This window comes from Aulonocara sp. 'chitande type north' Nkhata Bay, linkage group LG17, assembly GCF_057382095.1.
Source record: "Aulonocara sp. 'chitande type north' Nkhata Bay isolate Kocher_YH1m ecotype deep benthic linkage group LG17, A_spYH_male_GT1.1, whole genome shotgun sequence".
Taxonomy (NCBI): domain Eukaryota; kingdom Metazoa; phylum Chordata; class Actinopteri; order Cichliformes; family Cichlidae; genus Aulonocara; species Aulonocara sp. 'chitande type north' Nkhata Bay.
In genome coordinates this window covers 35,191,235-35,208,096 of record NC_141360.1, presented here as the reverse complement: position 1 = coordinate 35,208,096, position 16,862 = coordinate 35,191,235, and the positions used below count along the sequence as shown (strand labels likewise).

The 16,862-nt window shown below is 40.0% G+C and overlaps 1 protein-coding gene across 4 annotated transcripts in view; it reads right to left on the bottom strand.

Annotated features, from left to right (window-relative positions):
- Positions 1-16,862, bottom strand: part of dock4b (dedicator of cytokinesis 4b) — a 138,007-nt gene that overhangs the window by 31,852 nt on the left and 89,293 nt on the right. For 3 of the 4 annotated variants that reach the window (XM_086268196.1, XM_086268199.1, XM_086268197.1), the window contains exons 23-38: positions 16,203-16,395; positions 15,646-15,782; positions 12,480-12,614; positions 12,016-12,114; positions 10,772-10,866; positions 10,298-10,373; positions 9,097-9,197; positions 8,788-8,846; positions 7,324-7,472; positions 6,404-6,489; positions 5,024-5,050; positions 4,547-4,642; positions 4,400-4,460; positions 3,945-4,038; positions 1,501-1,649; positions 6-92 (exon numbers count right to left, since the gene is read on the bottom strand). In XM_086268196.1, the coding sequence (XP_086124322.1) occupies positions 6-92; positions 1,501-1,649; positions 3,945-4,038; positions 4,400-4,460; positions 4,547-4,642; positions 5,024-5,050; positions 6,404-6,489; positions 7,324-7,472; positions 8,788-8,846; positions 9,097-9,197; positions 10,298-10,373; positions 10,772-10,866; positions 12,016-12,114; positions 12,480-12,614; positions 15,646-15,782; positions 16,203-16,395 (1,644 nt within the window). The remainder of the gene's footprint in view (positions 1-5; positions 93-1,500; positions 1,650-3,944; positions 4,039-4,399; positions 4,461-4,546; positions 4,643-5,023; positions 5,051-6,403; positions 6,490-7,323; positions 7,473-8,787; positions 8,847-9,096; positions 9,198-10,297; positions 10,374-10,771; positions 10,867-12,015; positions 12,115-12,479; positions 12,615-15,645; positions 15,783-16,202; positions 16,396-16,862) is intronic. The other variant, XM_086268198.1, reaches the window with a different exon arrangement.

Below are 16,862 nucleotides of genomic sequence, written 5' to 3'. Positions count from 1 at the left end.
CTTACCCTCATTTTACTCAAGTTCCTGTAGTCGTAGTACGACTCGTACTGGTCAGCAAGCTCTCTGCAAAGGATGATGCCATTCTCCCAACACTGAGGACACAAAAACACACACTTATTCCCTGTCACCTTCATCGTGCCCAGTCTGACAGTTACAGACTGACCCGAAACCTACTTAACACTAAGACACTTGTTCTGCAGTGCTCACACAATCGGTCTCCACTGGATGGCACTGGCGAGTCAACAACGCCAGCAGACACAAACAAGCTCTCGATGCAGGTACGTGCAGCACCAACCATCTTACTAATTAAATGAAAAGCTTTCCTTTCCTGCTGCCTTCCACTCTGTGATCGGGAGCACTGGAAGATGGCATAATTCGTGAATGTAAAGGATATTTGCACTACGAGTAACGAGGGGTGGCATTTTTAACGATTCAAAGAGATTTCCCCCCAAACATCAGAGGTAATGATGCGTTATTTTGAGAGGGTGAGCGTAGTTTTGTTTTGCCATTTCCCCCCTTCCCCTGAGAGTACAGAGAAACAGCAAAGGTAGTTAGGATAACGAGATAAAACTGGAAAAGAGAAGTGAAGTTGGGATGATGAAAGAAAGCAACTCCTGAGAGACGAAAACAAAACTACAGCCTGGGAACCGTTTATCAAGTGAGAAACGCTGCGTCCTGAATTAGCTGAGCTCTGTTTGCGCTCACATTTCTCACTGATGAGATTATTTTAGCTAAATGCGGCACCATCAGAGCGAATCATGCTTTAACAGTCAGCGTGGCCATCATCGCCATCTGAGAGGAACAGTGTGGAATACTGTGGGACAATATGGATCCCGCTCTAATTACAGCTACCTGCAATTCCCTTGATTAAGTGGAAGAGGTGCTGCGACCTCTAGTCAACGTCACAGTTCATAACAGATAGAAATATCTCTGTACAAGGATTTTGGCCTTCCTCTTCATTTTACGTGAATGATGTCGTATCTACTAAACAAGCAGGAAAAGAAGTTCTCTCATCTTTCACCCCGATGCGTCTGAGCCGACTATTAATGTTTCATGAAACTGTTGATGCTTATTATTTTTGAAATATACGTATTAATGGCCAGCATATATTTACTCTAGGAGAGCCATCAATAATATGTCTGCGCCTCTATTTCGTTGCCAGGTATGAAATAGAAATGCATTTAAATTAGAAGGCTCTTGAATATGCATGAGAAGCTGACGTGCTGCTGGGTATTAGCTTGGCACAAACTCCTCTGAATAAAACTGAACATGCTGTTGCTTTACACTGGCACAGTACATTCACTGGCATTTAGCGGTGTTATAGGGAACCAGTTGTCCTGCTGGTGTTTGGGCTCAGCTTACTTCCTTCATTCTACCTTGCCAGTATGCTAGAAACGTCACAGATTACATCACATGACAAATGTTCTGGTTTCTGTAAAGTCAAATGCAAATGTATTGGACGGATGACTGTAGAGGAAAAACTGGCGCTTTCCAGCTAACCTTCCCCCTGTCGAAGTTCTGGATGATAGTGAGATGCAAATATTCTTTCCTTTGCCACTCGCTCTGCATGGGGTAGTTGAGAAACTCTCTGAGCGGCCTGTCTGACCATTCCAATAACTCGTCATAGAGCAGCAGGGTGTAGGATGCCTCTGTGAGCATACACAGAGAAAAACAGCATATTAATTTACATTTACAAGTTCTTTAAACAAGTTTTTTTCTTGTTTAAAGAACTTGTGAAGCATTCAGTGTCTCAAATACTGATGAATACACTGAAGCAGAAGAACATGAACAGATGACAACATGAAAGCACATTTCAATAATCATCATACAGTATGTGTTCAGACCAGGGGTTAAAGTGGGACGGATCTATGTGGAACCGCAATCCCACACCTTTGATTAATGACCAATTAAATCTAATAGGCAGTGAGGTTGATTTTCATATGCTGCAGTCTGGCGGTGCTTCCAACTGATGCCACAAAAACCATTAAATCACCCCATGGTCACACCTGCATGCACCATTTTTTACCCTCCTTCTCTCCCCTGTTGCAGCTGTGGTTAATGCTTACATGTCATATCCTGATTCACATGAGATTTACTTTTACATTTTTAATCCAAATGTGTGTAAAATCTATGGTCTTCATCAGTCTAAATAATGCATATTATGCATGGGTCTTTCTTATTTCAAACATCTGCGGATATTCTGGCCTATCTCATAAGAGAACACTTTTTTGTGTCTATCCCTTTCTTTATTGGGTGAGTCAAACCAGGAGAGCACACTGCTAAAAATGTAAAACATTAACGTGGCCTCCAACACATAACCCATTTCTTCTTTTTATAATTTTTAGCCAATGTCTTTTTATTGAGTTTTTCTTTCATACATATAAACAAAAAGAGAAGAAAAGGATTACAGATGATCTGTACATTTGGGGTAATTAGCCCGTTCGTTTAACGCTGTGAGAAAAGAAAAGAAAAGAAAAAAGGGAAATAAAGAAAAAAAGAGAAGTATTAAACATAATATTAAACATATGTTTAATATTTCCCCAAATAACATAATCCCTGCAAAATAATTCATTCCCACCCAGGTCACTGCCCTAGTCCTGTACACTGTTTTTCCACACCTGACATAAGAGAGTTTGCTGAAAAATTGTTATAGATTTTGAAATGCATCAAGGAAAGGACCCTACATGCTTTGAAATTTCCCAGTAGAGTTCTGAGTGAATGTCTTATTTTCTCTTTTCTACACACAACATGAGGTCATATAACCACTGTTTGTGAGTGGGAGGGGCAGCGTTCCGCCACCTCAGTAGGATTGCCCTCCTGGCCAACAGGGAACAGAATGGAGAGGAGAGTTGGTAGGAGGGAGAGGAAGACAAGGCTACTTTTCAGAATCAAGTGAGAAAGCTTTGCCCTGTGCATGTCTGCATTTCTCTGTTGCACTTTGTTGCACGTGCCTTCTAACTCCTTATTTCTCCTCTGCGTTTCCTGAAGCGTCCACTGCAGGTCTTCATGTCTTTTCTCTTGTTCTTGATTTTGCACCTGCACTTCAGTATAAACTTCTCTGTATTTTTCTCAGCATTTCATTGAACCTACACTCCATCTTTGAACATCTTTTTTCATTCTAGTTCAATGGTTTTATCCTTCATTTTTTTAACATATACCTGTAGTTCTAGATTTCTCCTCTCAAAGTCGTAGAGAGTAGAGAATCTGGAGAAATTCAGCTTCTTTCTGATTTTCTTGCACTTTCTCTTGAAGTATTTGTGTGTAGTGCTATTTGAAGCGACACTTGCAAGCCTTCATTGTATTTCTCGATGTTCTGTTCTGTTTAATCTAACTGTTAAAATTTTAATTGGTGCCCAAGGCGGGTAAATTGTGTCCAAAATGTTGCCACCAGATGGTGCATCTTTGTGGAGAAAAGCCATGAATCTGTTTATCTAAACCTGATCTATTTTATAACATTATTGGAATGAGATCACGGATACAAGATTTGGGTAAGGTGTTCCGGTCTAGCATGTCCTAACATGTGTAGACCCCAGCATGTTGACAAGATTAGATCTATTGGCTGGCCTAGGAAAGACTCCCCGGATAAGCTGGAGGAGGTGGCCAGAGGGAGGTCTGGGCTTCCCTGCTGGCCGACTAAGAAATTAGTGATGGCTCATGTAATATCTTCTTATTAATCGTAGAATGTAGTGGCTAAATCCACAAAGTTTAGTAAACTTAAGAACCAGCATCAGGAAAAGCTGCACAAAGAAAAAAAATTAAAACCTACTGGACCTCACAATGGGAATTACGTAATGACTTATTTCTGTCCCCTTACAACAGACCTTATGATTCCCTGCCAAATCCCAACTTAAAGCCCTGGTTATGACAAACAGTAAAACCGCAATAATGCATCACCCACGCTCAGTCACACTGTACTACAAGGCAGTATATTCCTTTCAATGTACCTGTGTAGTTTTGTGCTTTCAGATGCAGATCATACAGTTTGTGAATGTAGCGGATGTACATCTCTTCTTTGTTCAACTCTGTTTTGTAGAAGTTCTGGCAGGAGCGGGAGATGATTCAATGAAAAAACATGAGAGAAAGACGGAAAACATTAGCAGAGAGACCATCATAACCATTAGAGAGGGAATTTAAACAAGTAATGAAGGCATTTAAAAGTGGTGCAACAATATAGTTCTGCTGCTGATTTGCAGGGGCCTTTTGATCCCTCTGCCTACACACTGAGGTCCTCTTGCACATAACTCCAGTTAAATAAAAAAAAAAACCCACAAGAATACTCAATTATCATCTATATATTACATATGTTTTACTTTTTTCATCATTTTGAAATAAAAAGGTAATAACTTCAGAGTGCAATAGCAACAGAAGATAAACACTGACATATTTGCCTGACACTCACCAGTAAACTGACAGTACATCCGATCTTTTTGCCATCCACTTCTCCCAACTTCATACAATCCCTGCAATAGAAACATTGAGAATTTGACTAAAAGGACCAAGCACGTGTGTCTCTGGAAGTATTTTGTGAACGTGTGCGCGCGCCCACCTGTAGTCTAGCAGTCTTTCCATTAAACGAGTGACGGTAGCGATCAGAGAGATCCCGCTCTCCCTCCAGGTCTCTCTCTCGATCTTCTTCAGCAGGCTGAAGGACAAATGAAGAGAGACAGAACAAGACAAAGATGTAAAGACCAAAAGAGACGGGGAGGGCAAATGGGGGGGGGCGATGGAAGAAACAACTAAGAAAGGAAAGGAGGCGAAGCAAAATTAATAGCAGTCATACTGGTGTCACCTATGCTTGTTGGCCTGCCTACAGGAGCTCAAGAAAGAAAAAACACAAAGGTGGCTAAAAATTTTTTACAACACCTTATTTACTGTTATGCCACCAAAACAGGTTTTTATAGAATTACGGGCAAACACACAACAGCCAAAATACTGAAGCTGTTTATTCTTCTTTTTTTTGTAATTGCTCCACATTTCCCCTCACACAGACGACACTGAGAGAACAAAGAGGAGGGTGTCTTACCTAGGGTACGGACCAAACAGAGGAATTCTACTCCAGGCGGGAAGCATAGGCGGAATAAATTAATATTAATATTAGCACACACTCACACAGGTTAGTTTAGGGATTAGTGGACTTAGTAGGAAAAAAAAATAATTATGAACTTAAAGTAGGCTTAAATCAAGAAAAACAAAAGAAAATTGAAATTAAACATAAAAAAGTGTTAATAATAACTTATTATGCATGATTACAATATAGCGCACACTATAACTACTGAACTTTACAAAATATGAACCGCAGTGCCTCTGCATTTTATTAATGTTTCACGTGTACAAATGGTGGGAAAGAGAATGATCGACTATGGAAGACAAAGGGATATTAGAAGTGGATCCATACTCATAAAATAGATCACACTTTGATTTGTGGCTGGGCGGCAGCAGAAGAGTGATTCGGAAATACGACTTCATTTAATGCAACATGGTTTTCTTTTCCTTTTTCTTTTAAAGTTGAAATGCAAGATTTTTGCTTTGAAAGCTTCAAATACTAGCAGCCCAGAGAGAAGGGCGACATAAAAATATAAACAGAAAAGAAGCAGGGACCAACATACGCACACACTCAGGTGAACACACACACACACATATATGAAAAGGTGTGCACAAACACTAAGCATGCAGGTGTACAAACCTGGAAACTCAAGGACAGACAAAAGGAGCTGACCAAAGAGGAGGTGTGAGTGAAGATGAAGGCGATTAAATGCTCATCACTTACCTCTCACTGCTTGAAAAATATGCTTTACATAAGCAATTTCAAATACAAAACTACCTATTGTATATTTGTATAATAATGACATGTTTGTTAGTTTGAAAGTAAGCCTGCAGCTTTCTGTGTTGCTTCCCTCATTAGCTACATGCTCTGAAAGCAACCTAACCCATTTAATGGCTTTCTTTATTGAAGTACAAGAGGCCTTTTCAGAGCTGTAATGCTGCTATCTGTGCTCTGGGTTTTCAGGGTTAAAGGCTAATTCTCAAAAGCAGAATACTTAGACACATCCACTTCCCGATAAAACGCCCATTTAGTGAGGCAAATGACCTGCAGATTGCAGCCCACGCAGATAATTTACCTGATGAAGCCTTGTGTGGGTTGCATCATTTAGGTAATTAGACCCCCATAAACAGCTATTTTCACTGGAAGTGCCCAGGTCTCCTAAACTAGCCTTCATGCACTTTCAAGTAGGTTTTTGCTGGGATTTTACTGTTTATTGTAAAAAATTAATTAATTTTTAAAAATTGCTTTCGCAGCCAAATTATTTAACAAATTTGCAGAGACTTTTCCTTCAAAAGTCTTTCTGGAAAATTTCTACTTTATTAGATTTTGTAACATTTCTTGATTCTTTTACCAACTCACATGCTGTTGAAGAGCTCCCTGTATGTCTCATCGCCTTTGCCTTCAGACATCAGGCTGTCCAGCTTGTCAATCAACTTGGCCTCCACCTGTGAGGAAAAGCATTTAAAGCTCAGAGGCTCGCAGTCTGAACAACACTGACATAACAAAGAAGAACGCAGAGCTTGATCTTAAAGTGTGCAGCATCAAAAAAGTAGACTTAATTATCTGAATGAGAATGCATAATTCTCTTAAACTTGCAGTATTTGCAATGACCAGCAGAGGGTGACTTTGACTCTGACTGAGAAAAATCTGACTGCTTATTGATCACTTGTTTTGTTACCTGAATAGACATTTTACTAATGATTTTTGAGTACTAGTTTATACAACGTGATACTTTTAGAGAATTGTTGATAATAAAGCAGGATATGCTTTAGGGAGTACGTTTTGTGAGTGACAAGACACCAATCGATCTCACCCATCTGTCAATTTCTTTACAGTTAAATTGTTAGAATTTACAGTTATGTGAAAAACTAAAGACATGCCATGACCAAGTAGCCTGTAGAACCACCTTTAGCAACAAAACATAAGTAGTTGTTTTCTGTAATGCTCTGTCTCTCACATTCACATGCTTCAGTTCATATATTATACTAATTATTGTGGTTTCTGAAGTTTCAGAAATGTAAATAATATTATTATTTAGCAATGATAAACAAAACCAGCTATAAATGAATGTAAATGTTTTAGAAGGAAATTAAACATCACACACACTGCAATTATTACAAGTTATATTTCCAATTATCCAGTTATATAGATGTGGCTTATTTTTGATTATGACAAGGATGAATTTAGCTTTCATTAACCTTTGCAACTAACAGTTAAAGCCAAGATTAAATAGTTCTGAGTTGGTGAATTGATTTCAGTGAAACAGCAGCATGCAGTACCTGCTTAAAATTGCCACTGCGTCTTTGCTCCCAGTCCATCATGTCGTGGAAAATGGGGATCATGACATTTCTCAGATCAGGTTGAGGCACCAGCGTCACCTCCAGGAACGGCCCAATCATTGCTGGGATGAAGTTCAACTTATGTTCACCTGGAGGAAAGATACAGATCGGCACAGAGGTCAGGCTTTCACTTTATCCCTGCACACAGCATATTCTTTATGTCAGAGACAATTTACCCAACTCTGGAAAGGTGTCTTCCTTCAAAACCTTTGCAATAAATCCTGCTCTAGCAGTTCATGAAGTTCCCAAAAGCCCCAAAACTTTCTGTTTTGATTGTTTTCTGCTACTCCCCCATTCTAATCATTTAAACAAACATTACACCTTTAAAAAATAATGCCTCAGATGTTTTGTTTTCTTTGGCTAACACAGGTCTGAATTCAAAAGGTCAAGTGGATTTCTCTCCTCTGTCCTCCCTTTTAGACAGATTCTAATAAAGTGCACTTCACAAATTCCTTCCAATTTGGCTGAAGTGCTAAAACGAAACAACTTAGAGTGCACAGTTTATTCCATCATTTTCAGCAGAAAGATGTAACGTTATTATTACTATCAAATAAAAAAAGAAAGGAGGGGGGGGGGGGTTCCAAAGTGTACTTGAAAATGAGAAAAACCACACTTGAACAGTACGTTGGAAATTACCATAAAACAAAATTGCATCCATCCATCACAGAGTCAGAACAAAAGCATCCACATAAAGGAGACCAAGGCATCCAGTCGGTTGCCATGGTGACAAATGGTATAAAGAAGAAAAAAGGGTTTTTTGTTTTTTTTAGATCCCATCAGCTCAAGTACAGAGAGTTGTTTGCTTTGTTGCATCACACAGATTCCAAGAGCTCTACTTTTGCACCAGAGGAGCAATAAATATGAATAAATAAAAACAGGATTTAGATAGTTTCAATAGAACCACAGGACTTTAAGAGATCCAGCTATTGCTGAAATGAAATCAAACACTAGCACTTATAAGTACCTGCAAATATGCCATGTACGTCATTAGGTTAAAATCCCTTCACAAATTTCTTTCCAAACATTTAGGTCCTGCATCAGCAAATCTTTTACTTTTTTTTTTTCTTTCTGCACACTCTCCAGCTTTTTTTGGGCCTCTTTTCCTTTATGAGCACTATGGAGGCTGTAGTGCCATTTATAAATGAGAATTTGGTCCGCATGATGGCCCACGTTGTTACACATCATGCAGATCCATATAATGATCAAGCTGGAATCCAGCAAAGGTGTGAATTGCAAAGCACAATGAGACGGATCCCGTGCATGGAAACATTGAGTAAGTACTCAGTAAGTATCTCTTGTGAATATGCCACATGAAGGACGATGAGCTTAACAACTTTCTCCGTCATGGGTGTAGCCCATGTTGAGGAATAAGATGTGCGCTATGATGGGCCTCTATCACCTTACCTAAATTCTGCCACATGCTGAAGATCTCACAGCCCATCATCACCCTCATGTCTCCATATCTGCATGATAAAAAAAAACAACAACAAAATGCGGTTAAAAATGTGTGCACATACTGATGGAAGCTGTAGAACAGCATGTTAAGCAGTCATTAGAGTGAGTGTACACTGTGTGTGTCCAGCTGTGTTGAGGTTCTTGACAGACAGGAGGAGCAAGATAGAGCGGCTTGTTGAGTAGGTGTGTGGCTCATTACAGACTGCTCTAACGCATCCAGCAAAGAATACCAAGCATTTGTAAATAATCAGCACTTACTTTTCCAGTATTTTCTTTCTCTTGGAGGGAGAGAAGGATTCAAGTTGAAGACAGGGCTGGTTGATAAATATTACAGACAGGTAGAAATACGAATCCCACACCTGCAATAAAAAAAACATCACTTTGTTAACGTGCACAACCTCCTGACTTTAACCTACAAAAGTGTCTACCTGCATGTGGGTACACAGTAACTTACTATCAGACACAATACTGATAGGACAAACAGCCTCCCAGATCTTCAGATTACATCATTTTCATTAAGCCAATAGCAGCAGCAATCCTACAAAATTCCGCTATTAAAGGAATTCAAACTGAAAAAACAGACCATAGGATAAGCCTATACGCTGATGATGTGTTACTTTACCTTGAGAACTCACATACCTCTCTGCTGAAGATGATCACACTTATAGATTACTTGTCTATATTAGACTATTCCATCAACTAGAGTAAATCAACAGTTTCGCCTCTGAATTGAATCTTTAAGAACATCTCCACCACTGCGCTACAGTCAGGTAACATCAGATGTTTAGGTGTAAAAATTTTCAGACTGAATCACATTCCTCTACTAATGTAGAGGGGATTATCTCACAGAGTGCAATACTTCACCTATATTACTCATGGGGAGAGTTGCAACAATTAAAACGATGGCCTAAAATCAGCCATCAGTCTATTGATTAGTTTAAGACACTAGACTCAAACATCTCAAAATGTTTATGAAAACAACAAACCATCACGAATCAGTTTAAAAACGCTACAAAAGCCAAAATGCACTGGTGGTCTAGAATTACCCTGTTTTTTCTATATGTTTCCAAATGGATCAAATCAAGCCTGTTAGATAGTCCATGACTGTACCTGGTCAAGCACCATATAGAAAAAATACTGAAACCAGATTATGTATTTGATGTTGGTGTAAAGTATATTTATTGTTCTTTCTTCTGTTTTTTAGCTTTCAGCTCACTACTGCACAGTCTGCCTTAAGCATCTAAATAATAGTATTGGGTCGATTTTATATCCATGTCTCAGTTTTTGTGATGTGTGATGAACTTCCATATTATATATGTGTCTGCCTGTGTGTCAGTAGTAAAGTAATGCAGCAAACTTTTTGAAGCTATTTTGACATTCAGACTTCTGAAGCACTGCAGCACTGTTCAGACAACACACACACACACACACGCACACAAAGCCTGCCAACTTCCCTTACCTTGTAGTCAAACTTGTCATTGAGGAAGTTTTTCCTCAGAGCGTCAGAAAGGTAGAGGACAGTTGTGATGATGACACTAAAAGAACAAAAAGGGACGCAGAAAGCAAGAGGTGGAGAAGATTACTACTGTGTCACCTTGGAGGGGAATCTGTCATTTCCATTCTGCACTGCTAAAGGAAAATGTGAGCAGAGAGGCAAAACCATAAATAGCTAAGGCATAACATTTTTAAGTTACACTTTTCTGTCTGACAAAACCTTTTCATTATGAAACAACTGTTACTTGTTTTTCCTAGATGATATCATCTCTGTGCCACTTGATAGTGACCTCCAGACAATAATATGGATGGATAAGCACTGCATTTACTCTCATATTAAATGAGCACACTACATTCTGCATGAGCCTCTGATTTCCTGTCTGTCCTCATTCGTGTCCTCTTCCTGCTTTCCTTGATTTGTTTGCGTGTGTGTTCTTACTTGTTCGTGACCAGTCTCATGACAGTCCAGTCTTTAGGGAACATTTCTGGTCGGATTAGGATCCTGAAGACTGTAAAGATATGAAGGAGGAAATCCTGCAACACAAACACATGCAAAACAACACCAAGGCACATTAAGTTTGTTACTCAGTAAAGAGTTATTGCAGAAGAAAGATTCGGGATGGAGCTTATTTTTGACAACCATTTACTATCTATTATATATTAGGTATAATTAAAAATATATAAAAGAAATGTTTCTGTTGGCCATTTTAATATTTTCTAGCTATAAGCTACTTCTTGACTTCTCTTTATCTCTGCACGCTCTGTGGGAAAACAAACAACCTAAAACTTCACTGTAGGTCCTTTTTCCATTTGTACCTCCTCAGATAGACTTGGATCGACCGATTTTCCATTAACAAACAAGATGCTCTTATGACTCGAGTGACACCACTGACCAGCCAATTGGTGGCATGCAGTCTGACAACATCACATTTTAGAACCTGCATGGATCGCTTTGGAACCCTGGCCGTACAGGTACTATGACCTAATGAAAAACCCTGAAACCTGTGGTGAGCTGTGGCGAGTTGATCCAAGTAGGTACTAATGGAAAAGGGGCTCTTTTCCAGTGTGAACCACATTAAATCTGCTCAGAGTTAGTATGAAGGTAGAACAACTTCCTCTGCATCTGTCCATGGTGCTGAATTGTTAATATCAGCTCTATTTAAGGACACTACACTGTACACAAATATCTGATCCTAACACTTCTCAAGTGTTAAGGCAAATGCAGATCTACTATGTAACTATGTAGTCTGTACATAGGATAGGATGTGCTGTGTTATCAACTGTAATAATATTATACACTCAAAGTCTGAGCCTCTAGAAAGATGCGCTGCACATGTGAAAGCAGTAAATCTGGTTTCATCTGCATGTTTCACTTAGGTTTTACCACCAAACCCAGCATCAGGGTTCACTTAGTAAACTCTTTTGATTACACTTTTTTTGATGCATGTATCAGAAATAGAACTCACAAAAAGCACATTACTTCAGTTAACATTAATTCCCAATAGAGTAAACCCATGAACTTAATATCTTTCTGTCTCTTATTTTTCCTGCTGCCCAATTCTACACAATTTGTAGAAATTGTAGTAATACCATCAACAGGCATTAATTATAATCTTTTACTTTTAGACTTGCAGACAGACAGATATGGATGGAGGGAAAGAGAGAAAGATCGAGTGGTCTTACCCTCAGGTCGTCTTTGCTGCTGAACGCCTGCAGCAGCTTCTGATAGTGCTTGTCACTCATCTGTCGCAGAAGCGCCAACAAACATGCCACAAATTCTCCCTGACAACACAACACATAATGAGAGGGAGAAGATGGAGCTTTAATGTTGTTGCATATTCAGGGAAAACTTTTATTTTTCTGTCCTTTTGGAGAAGAAATGAGTTCAAAAAATAAGATCTATTGTGCTTTGAAAATAATAGTGGAACTAGTAAGAATTGTACTTATGTTAACAGGATTTTTAAGAGTTTCCTTGACCTTCCTTCATCAGACAATGATGATCACATTGTCATCCACCTCACCATTTCCGCCATTCCAGAAACTATGTTTATTAATCTAATTACGCTTCTACATATTGTCAAGTTCTGGCATTTATAGCAGTAAGCTAGCTTACAAACACACACACACACACAGTAAAACACACATACAGTGACATCCTGGAACTGTAGTCTCATGGAGGTTCCAGCAGGCTGGGGCCGGTTGCTAATTTCCAAGATAGTCCTCAGTAAAACTCCCAGCAGGCTTTCCACAATTAGCTCCACTTCCTCAGACACCACAAGCTCCTGAGAGGGAAAAGAAAACACACCCATGTGAGAATGAATCTGCTAGCACAACACTCAACCGGATTCAACAACTGACACCATTCTGCCTCCGAGCCAACGTCTACACCCCTCCCCGCCCTGCCACCGCTACCCTGTAATTCTATTTTCATCAGTTTTAATGAGTCTTGCACCAGAATGTGGACTAATAAGAAGTTTCAGGGCCATGCAGAACATTTTGAGACTATAACTTAAAAAAGAGAGAGGAGAATGGAAACGAATAGGAGAAGGTAGAATACAAAAGACGTAGAGGCAGTTAAAGATGAAAAGAAACTCAAATAGAGCAGTGAATAAACTGGTGTGTGTGTGTGTGTGTGTGTGTGTGTGTGTGTGTGTGTGTGTGTGTGTGTGTGTGTGTGTGTGTGTTTCTCTCTAGTCTCTACCCCTGACAAGACAGACAGGTCTTGGAAAGAGTGATAATGAGAAGGAGCCTCACTGGCACATTGACTGCCACTGCTGTCACTTCCCTTTAGATATGGTGCCAGTGGGTGCTCATGTGTGCACGCATTTGTGTATGTGTTTTTCTGGCTGCCTCTTCCACTAGCTGCCTCCTTTGCAGGGACCGGTAAAAGCCCGGCAACCTGAGCAGGTACACACAGACAGGCAAATCACACAAATACACATACACAGCTCAAAGTGACTGCCGCTTTGACAGTGTCCATTGCTAAATTGATGGCTCTCATTACTGGACTGCACTGCTGCCAGTGTCCCGGTTACCAAGACTAATTGACCATATACACGCAACAAAGCAATCTGCTATTGCAGTGTACTGGCAACGATACTGGTGTAGGACTGATTCCTGTGGTGTTGACTTTCTTTAATTATTTTGGGAGATATAATGGGAGGGATACTGTCATGCAGATTCTTGAAAATATCAGGAATTGATTGCAACTGCACAAGTTTCTATGAAGCGATTACACCATATTATTTATGATTTCAAAAAGTTATTATTCTATGACTTGGAGGAGCCAGGGATATTTGCTAACACTTTATAATAAGACATGCAACTGAGGCTGTAATTCCCGAGTGATTAAATGGTGTTATTTATTGAAGTTACAATGTCTTTAAATTTACCTACAAGTACTTAACGGTGTATGCACTAGAAGAAGGGGGTGACAAGTCAGATTTTTACAGGAAACAAAGAACTTGGTATACTGCAAGAACATTTCGGTAGTCTGTAAGTCATTTTAAGTAACACATAACTTCAGGTATTTTACACGAGAGGAAATAAAAGTTATACCGCAAGTAATTTCAAGCACTGTATAAATAGTCGTCATTATTATGTAACTTCTTCATAATTTTCATGGAAAAGCACAGGTCTGCAAATTTTGATGGTCTTTTATTTTTTCTTGTTTGTCTTCAAAATTACCATGAAATTGTTATTATTTGTAGGTAAATATAATTTCATTGTAATTTCAAGTAATTAAAGTTCCATTTAATTTCCATTGAATCAGCACTTAGTTGTAGGAATTACGCCTTTAGTTGTACACCACATGTTAAAGCGTAACCAGATCTTTATGCAACAGCACAATGATTTGATGAATGACTGCAATGACTTAAAAAATTCTTGTTCAAAGTCAGGTGAGAAGAATACTGTTGTGCGTCTTTGAGTCGTGATGCAATCCATCAAAAGCAACAAACTGGCAGATAGTCAAAGGAGCTTGCAAAGAAAAGCGTCTGGACTTCTTTAAGTTGCTTGAAGACGTTTCACCTCTCATCCGAGAAGCTTCTTCAGTTCTAAAGTCAAATGGTGGAGAGTCCCAGATATAAACCTAGTGGGAGTTTCCCCCCACAGAGGGACAAAAGGACCCCCTGATGATCTTTTAATCGCCTGAGCCAAAGTGTGAAACTGGGTGTGGGTCCCAATCAGCCAGAGTTTCGGATGAGTTCATTGTGAAACCTGGCCCCACCTTATCATGCGAATTCCTGAGATCAGATGGCCCAGGATGTGAGTGGGCGTTAAGGCGTCTGGGAAGGGATCTCAAAACTGGATTATAGATGGCAGACAGTTGGTGTCGTAAACCACCGCCTCTGTTCAAAGATGGTCGCTCACAGTGGACATAGATGGCTTCTTTCACTCCTCTTTCAAACCATCTGTCCTCTCTGTCCAAAATGTGAACATTGGCATCCTCGAAAGAGTGACCTTTATCCTTAAGATGCAGATGGACTGCTGAGTCTTGTCCTGTGGAGGTGGCTCTTCTATGTTGTGCCATGCGCTTGTGAAGTGGCTGTTTGGTTTCTCCAATGTAGAGGTCTGGGCATTCCTCGCTGCACTGCACAGCATACACCACATTGTTAAGTCTGCGTTTTGTCTTTCAGGTGAACTGGCAGATATCACCTTTAAGTTCCTCCCCCTGAGCTCATGGGATCTCCTTCATTCTAAGAGAAAGGCAACCTCATCTTGAATTTAAATTTGAGAAAGAGGATGAAGTCACAAGGATCCCAATGTGGCAAACGGTGCCATCATTAGGCTCGGAAGGAGCGATCTTACACCGAAAGCCACTGTTCGATCTCTGAGTTTAATTGGACGTTTGCTCTCTGCATTACTGAAGTCTACTGAAATAGTGGGATGCAGACAGGTGCAAATGGCCAGTGGGACCTCCAGCATCCAGGGATGTAAGTGCAAGGAGTTGACTGGCCAAATTTAAAAAAACTAAAAGCAAAGGCTCTAGTCAGGCCAGGCCAGGGATTTCTTTCTGGCACTAACATTTAATAAAAACCTGAAACTGTTTTTTATTAATCAATAAAACAAAAAGAAAGAAATTCTAAAGACAGCTATAAGCTTTTAAGAGATTAAACAAATTTGGGTTTTGAGCTTGAAATATGCTTTAGATGGATTTCATTACCTGAGCTTTTTAGTCTAAGCTCAGTTAACCAGCTGTCTCAGTTTCCTCATCAGTAAGAAAGCCAGTGTATTTCCCAAAACACTGCAGTGTTTCTTTAAGGAAGCAGGGGGGCCTGACTAATGGCTCTCAGTTATGAGTGTAATACTCACCGCAGTGCCATTTTCCTCCTTCTTGATTAGAGAAAGCATGCTGGAGAGGATCTGGGCACACATGACCAGGTCTCTCTGCTCCTGCATGTGGGCCTGTAGCACTCGAAGCACCACCGGCAACAGGATGCATCGTGAATCTACAGCACAAACACATCAAAGACTTAATGAAGTAGAAATAACAGAACGGGAACAACTAAGAAAATTTTCTACACTCATTTCTCCGCGGGGCCATAATGTCTTGCTCTGCTTTCATGCTCAGTTGAAACATTATTGACTGGAACTAATGAAAATCTTGTATGACATTCATATGATTTGCATGAGGGATGTTTTTTCCCTGCTACATGCAGCCTTTGGGAGCGTGTTGCAAATAAAAAATTGACACAGTAATTTGCTTCAGTGTAAACCCTTTATTAAGAACAGTTTAATAACTTGGAATTTGGCTCACTGCAGGGTAACAATTAGCTAAGGTGTGTTCTCAAATGGGACTGCAGAGCTAAAGAGTTGTGATCATGTTCCAAATGCTGTGAATAAATGCTTTTTGTCCTACTAGTATTTACCTGGGTTTATGTAAAGCTGGCTTTCCACAGTCTTGGCAATGCACTGCAGTTTGACGGCCTCCAGGGGGCAGTCAGGATGGACGGTGGTAGGCAGGCTGCCCAGAGTCTCCCTGACGAAACCGGCCACCTCGCGCACAGTGAAGATCTTCAACAGCTCGCCGTAAATTGCCGGAAATGTTCGGAGGAACACGGCCTGCGCATAAAGAGGGAATGTTCAATAACAGGTGCAGGTGCAACAGGTGGAGCTCATTCTTGTTTAAATGCTTTCTCCAGGCATGGAATCACTGTGCTGAAAACCATGATGAGAGTGTTCCTATAGATGTATATGCAGTAAATATTTTACCATACATCTTTCACTAACTTTAATGATGTAAGTAGCATAATAAAGAAGCTACATCCTAATGACACTGTGAAGATGCCCTGCAGCTCAGCTCAACCGATAAGAACTGACTCAAGAAGAAGCGACTGTACTGCTGCATACTCTTCTTAATATTCATACTATGTTTCTAGACAGCTGTTTTATTTAGTAAACAGAGGTAAATATTTACTATTCTGCCCTGAATCACTGGCCCCACTTGGATTTAGTCAGAACTCTGGCAGGCACGGATTACGTGGATTAAGCTGAAGGACAGCTAGGATTGCTGCCCATCACTTGTTTGT